A 7,356-nucleotide genomic window follows, 5' to 3' on the forward strand; every position below is an offset into this window, starting at 1 on the left:
GGTCATCTGAGTTTTTGGGCTTTTATTTGCATGTTGGATGGGCATTTTTTATGGTATTGGGCTAAAAAAGAGTTCTATTCAAACCCAAATACAAAAAAAAATTGTGTGCCCCAATTGAATATTTTTAGGATGCCCAAGGCCCAGGCCTCTTGGGCCTTGGGGTTGGGCCGGCCCTGCGTATACTCATTCAAACTAGTTTAATATTATCTAGCAAATCAAATTATAAGTTATTCAAGTTTATATGAATTTTTGAAATAAATGTCGTAAATAACAATCAACATCCTTTTTTGTATTAGAAAGAAGTTCGGAAAAGAAAAATAGAAGATTTAATTATTTGCATCAAAATAATAATTATTTTTTATTGAAAAAGTGGGATATCACAAATAATTCGCTCGGGGCATCAGGAGCCCGATCTAGCTTGGAGCAACCGAGCCACATGACGATGGGACCCCGAGCTGTGGGTACATTGGATGAAGCTCTGCGGTGACCCAAACAGGCTGATGTGAATGCGCCCAGTGGTTCTTGGCTTGGGGATGGTTGGAGGCCTATTTTGGGGTCACTACATGCACCAATCAAACAAATATACCTTAGGAATTGTGAGTATGTGAGAAGAATAAATTATTCTTATGCAAAAGGAATTAAAAGAGAGAACCCTAGGACTTGAATCATGTGTCTATTGGATAGTAAAACTAAATTTTTTCGTTGGATTGTGATTGTGTGAGAGGAAAAAATTATTTTTATGCAGAAGGAAAAGAGAGAACCCTAGGACTTGAATCATGCACCAGTTGAATAGTAAAACTATGCTTTTTCATTAGACTAGCTAGCTCGTATGTTGTATAAAATTAGATTAAATATATACACTACATATACCTGGCTATACCTATCTAGTGCCCTAAGTTTGAGTGAAAATTCAAGAGATTAGCCTTGTTCGATTCCCTTTTGGAAAATTTTTGAGTTTGATTTTTGGGACAATGAGTGGAGAGAGAAATTAGGGTAATAATTGAAGATAATGATAATGATCGAAGAGGGATAGAAAGAGAAATAAGAGTAATAATTGAAGATATGAGTAATGATTTGAGAGAAAAATGAGAGTAATGATAGGAAATAAAGGTAATAAGTGGAGAGCTAAATTAGGGTAATAATTGAAGATAAAGGTAATGAGTGAAGAGAGATAGAGAGAGAAATGAGTGTATTGATTGGAGATATGGGTAATGAGTGGAGAGAGAAATGAGAGTAATGATAGAATATATGGGTAATAAGTGGAGAGAGAAATGAGAATAATAATTAAAAGTAAGAGAACAAATGTTTTTTGAGTTGGATTTTTTTTTTCCAAGTTTGTAACCAAATAAGGGCTTAAGTCTTCAGCTCAGGGCCTTCCATGGCTCCCTCTGATTTATAGTGAATTATTATAGGCTTGAAACAAGCACGTCCCCGGCATTTTGAGGGTCAGAGGCGATTTTCAAGGTTGGCTTGTTGGAACCCTTAACATAAGATAGAACAAAATAAGTAGTAAATCAATCTAAAAATTCCAAAAAAAAAAAAGATACATATAACAAGGTAGATAAAATTTCCGAAAGCAGTAATCATTCATTAATGTGACTGTATCAGTTTAATATCACTCTTCTTCTTGTATTTTTTAGCGACAACACTAGCAATTACGCTTGCATAACGTGCTTATTTTTTGTACACCCTATTAACTTTGGAGCACATACTTAATTTTACCAAAAATAAATACTCCCTCCGTCCGGATTTAATAGTCTTTTTTTTTGAGTTCGTGCCATTTTTCAATCGATTATATCTTCCAATTTATAATGTTTTACGTAATTTCGAAAATATTATATTATAGAACTAATCGAGATCTATCAAACAAAATACTTATGCGACATGAAATATATTACGGATTTGAAGATATAACACGTTTTTTAACCGGTTGGAATAGAACTAGGAATAATTAAATCCAGACGTAGGGAGTAAATTGTTAGAGAAGCTTAAGGCACAAGACTTCCTCACTTTCCCAGAAGGACGGGCCTGGCCAGGGAGACCCCGTTCTCAATTCCCATGCATGCATGCCAGACATGACTTCAAATCCATGGACATGGAGACTGAGAAGATCCAAGTCAAGGGCGGCTGGGAGTGGGACGTAAAGTATCAAACATGGGTTAACATGCAACAGTACGTTCAACATTTTAAACGTACGCCATCTGTTTCTTTAAAAAAAAAATTACTGATAATTGTCGTCATTTTTTTTTTGTCGTCATTTAATTCGTTAATTAATTAAGCTTTATCTGGTGGAGGCTGTTAGGAACATGGTTGAAAGGTTGAATCTTACATCGGATAAATAGAAAAATGGTTGGACCTTAATATACAATTAGATGTCTTATCGCTTACAAGGCTTAGCCTTTTAAGTGGATATGAGTTATTCAATATATATTGGGTTCAGGTGATGTGGTGCGGACTCCGTGGATACTCCCCAATGGATTCGGCCTTAGTGCACAAGGAAGACCTCAGGTGGATCTGACTCCTAACAAGTGGTATCAAAGCCGATGGCTGACGATCTTTGGGCGGACTCAAACCGATTTGTTGGGCTTGCATGGAGACTCTCAATGGCGCGAGAAAAATCCAAGGTGGCTCTCGATGGAGCAAGGATATGTAGGCAGAGCGCTGCATGGAGGCTCTCAATGGAGTGAAGGGGTTGGTTCTCGATCGATGGAGTGGGTGCGATGAAGTCCAAGGTTAAATCGGTGTTGGAGAGAGAAAAGATCATGGATCAAGGGGGAGTCATTTGGATCAAATCAAGGGGGAGCTAAGGCCAAATGCATGGTTCACACATGAAGGGGAGATTGTTAGAAACATGTGTGAAAGGTTGAGCCCTACATCAGATAAATAAAAAAAGGGTTGGATCTCAATATACAATTGGATGGTTCACCACTTATAAAGACTTAGCATTTTAAGTGTATATGAGTCATTCAATGTATATTGGGTCCAGGTGATGTGGTGCGGACTCCGTAGATACTCCCCAACGGACTGGACCTTGGTGCACACAGAAGACCTCAGGCAAATCAGACTCCTAACAGAGGCTGGTTGGGTTTCATCTTATTTAAGGAGAGTTGGCCCGAATCATTTGACAAACTATCAAGCTGTGTTGTTCTATCAGAGAGAGAGCTTTTTGAGTCTTCTCTCTCTTAGTAAAAGGACTTAGCGATTTTAGCTTGAATAATCGTTCGCGTAAAGTGTATTGTTAATTTATTTTTTTCTTCTTAATTTCACCGACAATGGACCATCTTTCTCTGGAAAAGCCTACAATGCCCGACACTCTTCGCCCCTTAGGGAACTTTCCCCCCAGTTTATGGGGAGATCGATTTTCCTCATTCACTTTAGATACCCAGGTATTTAATTAATATACTCCTTTTGTCTCATTTTCATTGTCCATTATTCTGTATGTCTCTTTTATGTCTTTTGTTTATATCTTTTAGCGTGGATCTTGAAATATACAATATAGATCTTATTTGATAGATCTTGATTAGTGTTATATATAGCTATATATGATGCATTTTTGACATAGCTATATATGATGCAGTTACTAGAAAAATACAGTAAAGAGGTTGAAGTGTTGAAGGAAGAAGTGAAGGATATGCTAGTGCTAGATCACCATGTTGGAGCAGAGAAGATGGTTCTGATCGATGCACTTGAACGCCTTGGTGTTTCCTACCTCTTCTAGAAAGAGATTGAAGAGCTTTTGGAGAACATGTTTCCAAAGTTTGAGGAATATAGTCATGTTTTCCATGATAATTTGTTCATGGTGTCACTTCACTTTCGAGTGTTCAGGCAACATGGCTATGACTTGTCTTCTGGTAAGTGCCCTTTTGTATTCAACCTACTCCACAGCTTCACATTTTTAGATAAACAAAAAAACAACAAAAGCATGCAAATAAAAGTACAAAGAAGCTAAAAAGCTCAGTTTTTGGTAAACGAAATTATTTTTTTAATTGGGGTGTACCATGGGCTTCTCGTAAGTTTTTTTTTTTGGTAACTCATATTTGTAACCATTCTACTTCCATGTATTTAGGTGGTGGAAAGAGTGGGATCTACGGTCACATATTCCTTATGTGAGGGACAGAGCAGTGGAGTGCTTTTTCTATTCTACAGCAGTTTGTTTCGAACCGCAATACTCTCTTGCCCGTTTGGTTCTCACAAAAACTATGATAATGATATCTGTTCTAGATGATACCTACGATGCTTATGGCACCTATGAAGAACTCAAATGTTTCACAAACGCAGTGCAGAGGTACTATTGCTAGCTATAAAGACAAAATTAAAAAATTCCCATTTTTTTAAAAATTCTTTTCGGATCCATTTTGATGACTCAATTTGCCTATTTTCGGATTGTTTCCGGATCCACCTTGATGATCCAAAGGGTTTACATCTTAGAGCTATTTGAGGACATCGACCACGTCAAAAACCATGGTTATCATATACCAATTTGATCATAGTGCATTTATCTTTAGAAAAAGATTGCAACACCGGATTAGAACCCATTCTTATCTCAAATTAAACATGTTTCAAATATATATCAATCGTTACTTGATCAACGTGATTTTTCACGCGATTGATGTTTTTTGACAAGCTCTAAAATATGAAGGATTTTTAGATCATCTAAGTGGGACCTTAGAAATTCTCGAAAATAGGCAAACTGGACCGGCCGTTCAATCCATTTGTATGCACTTGATAGGATCCTTTTTTCTTTCCCTATACAAAAAAGCAAGCCACACATCCAAGTTTACACGTTCTTACGTTCTATCTTCCAAGCGCTTGTGGGACCCCTAAATAGTATTTTGAGTGTTTCTATCACTTATGATGTAAGAATGGATGTAAACTTTGGAACATTTATGTCTAGCATTGCTCTTCCCTTGAATATAGGAGGTATGATTATGTCACATCAAGTGCTCATGTGCAGGGATTGAGCCAAAATTTTACCTTAGTGGTGGGGCCATAATATGCATGTCTATCGACTTCAAAAAAATTTAAAATAGCATATTGAAAACTATAATCCACGATGTTTGTCATATCCAACACAATACCAAGACAGTGTAATTTTAATTTAATCTATCTACTAAAATGAGGTATTTTGAATTGAAATACTTTTTCGTATCGTTAAAAGTATTGATGATAGAATCGACATCAAAACTTTTAACAATGTGCTTCTCTCTATGTATGAGACCTTCTCGACTTTGAAGAAAATTTATTTGCAAATTTCGACGCCATTCAATCACAGCCTTTGATACTTAATTTGCTACATTTCTTTTATGTTTGCATTTAGAGGTCTTCTGTTTGTCTTTTCTCATAGAGTTTACATAAAAACAAATTGTGAAGTTTGATTTTTCTTAATTTAAACCTCATATTTCATAATATTCACTTGGCCCGTTGAATTTCGTTTTGGACTATTTTTTTGTCCTCCTTTAATTTATAGGAAAAAAAAACTAGAGGATTAAAGACTTCCTATCCTATATAACAAAAATAATGAAAAAATTTAGTGGTGGCTGGCTTATGTAGTTTGAGGATAAAATAATTTTTTCAATGTAGTAAATAGTATGTTTTGAAATTGTTGTAGTGGCGGCTGCCTTCACTTGTCCCCCTCTGACTCCATCTTTCTCGTGTGTTAGGTGGGACATGAATGCTATTGATCAACTCCCTAACTACATGAAGCCAATCTACAAGGCTCTCCTAAACGTTCATGATGAATTTTACCAGGAGATCATGGCAAAGAAAGAAATAAACTACAGCGTCCAATATTTAGAAGAAGCGGTATGGCAACTTAAATACTTCTTTAAATACTTCTCACTATTATTTTTTTTATTTTGCTAATTTTATGAGAAAATAATGTTCTTTCATAAATATTTTACAAAGTTTTCACATAAATGAAATTGAAATGGTAGTTTTGTCTTTAACTGGCAACTTGATAGTTTCTTTTAGAGGAACTCATTCATGATGATAACGAAGCTAGCTGCACAAGCATATTTTTTTCCGAATCCAAATCAAAACAATCATAATTAAAAGTTGCAAGTTTCTAACACAATAAGTAAATTACAAAACTATGGAACGTGCATAACTCAAGTGATTGACACATATAGAGATGAATAAAAATAAAAAAAAACTAATGAGTAAAATTACACACAATGTTCAAGATTATGCTTGAGTTATGTTTCTTATTTTATTATAGTTCATTTTAACTCAAGTGATTGACACATTCTTCTTGATTTTCACTTTCTCTATGTTCATTCAAATCAGTACAAAGAAGTAGTAAGATGCTACGACGTTGAGACCGAGTGGTTAAAGAAAGGATATGTGCAAAAGATGGAAGAGTATTTGGCCAATGCTTTAGTAACCATCACTTCTCCATTGCTCACAACAGCGGCATTTGTAGGGATGGGAGAGATTGCAACCCTTGAGGCATTCCAATGGTTACAATCTCAACCTCGAATCCTCATGGCTTGCTCAACAATATTCCGAGTCATCAATGACATACAGAGCTGCAAGGTAATTAGTACAATATACTGTTAATTCTGTTTGGCATTTTTGCATTTTGGTTTGAAACTGCATTCTCAAACTGAATCTTGTAATCCTGGTTTCAACTGCAGAGAAGGCAGTTCCATTTAACTGTACAACGAGTTTAGATCTTTCAATGATCTGACCAAAACAATATATTTTAAAATCCAACTCCTTGGCATGCCTAGTTGACAAAACTGGTTTCGATTGGGTTTGATTTGGCCTAATTGTTTTACCTTAAAAGCACCTTTTATCACATGATTATTGGAAAAATGATGTTGGCTTTGATTTATGTTAACAGCAAATTTTAGGGTCTATGCAAAGATGTTATGAACATATTTTCTAAAATTTAATAAAACTAAAAACTGCAAACAATTAAGGGATACGTGTCACTCACACGACTCCCTTTACATAAAGTTATTCTGCAATACTGATAGGTGAAACATTGACATATGGTGGATGCTCACACATGGTCATCATTTATCTAACAATTGTTTTTGTAATTTTTTTAAACAATTGAAGACAGAAGATGAGAGAAGCCACGTGGCTACTGGAGTTGAGTGCTACATGAAGCAACATGGTGTTTCAAGGCCGGAAGCCATTAGTGATTTGTTGAAAATAATTGAGAATGCATGGATCGACATCAATGAAGAGATGATGAGACCAACTATGATATCTAGAGATCTTGTCATTCGAATTCTCAACTTTGCATGCCTTTACGGTGTGGTATACAAGTATAGTGATGGCTATACTCAACCAGAATGTGCCAAAGACTCCATCATTGCACTGTACGAAGATTCAATCTCCATATGA

The 7,356-nt window shown here is 35.7% G+C and overlaps 2 protein-coding genes across 2 annotated transcripts; both read left to right on the plus strand.

The window, feature by feature from the left end:
* Positions 1 to 3,137: 3,137 nt before the first annotated feature.
* On the plus strand, positions 3,138 to 3,855 carry LOC131311053 (valerianol synthase TPS1A-like). The gene is made up of 2 exons (XM_058338372.1): positions 3,138 to 3,386; positions 3,578 to 3,855. Exons 1-2 carry the CDS (start codon positions 3,273 to 3,275, stop codon positions 3,716 to 3,718), a joined length of 255 nt encoding a protein of 84 aa, XP_058194355.1. The 5' UTR covers positions 3,138 to 3,272; the 3' UTR covers positions 3,719 to 3,855.
* Positions 3,746 to 7,356, plus strand: LOC131309582 (valerianol synthase TPS8-like). Its single transcript, XM_058336197.1, has 7 exons — positions 3,746 to 3,851; positions 4,222 to 4,285; positions 4,918 to 4,920; positions 5,661 to 5,802; positions 6,286 to 6,534; positions 6,636 to 6,656; positions 7,066 to 7,356. Exons 1-7 carry the CDS (start codon positions 3,746 to 3,748, stop codon positions 7,354 to 7,356), a joined length of 876 nt encoding a protein of 291 aa, XP_058192180.1.

The sequence above is a fragment of the Rhododendron vialii genome, chromosome 12a (assembly GCF_030253575.1).
Source record: "Rhododendron vialii isolate Sample 1 chromosome 12a, ASM3025357v1".
NCBI classification, from domain to species: Eukaryota; Viridiplantae; Streptophyta; class Magnoliopsida; order Ericales; family Ericaceae; genus Rhododendron; species Rhododendron vialii.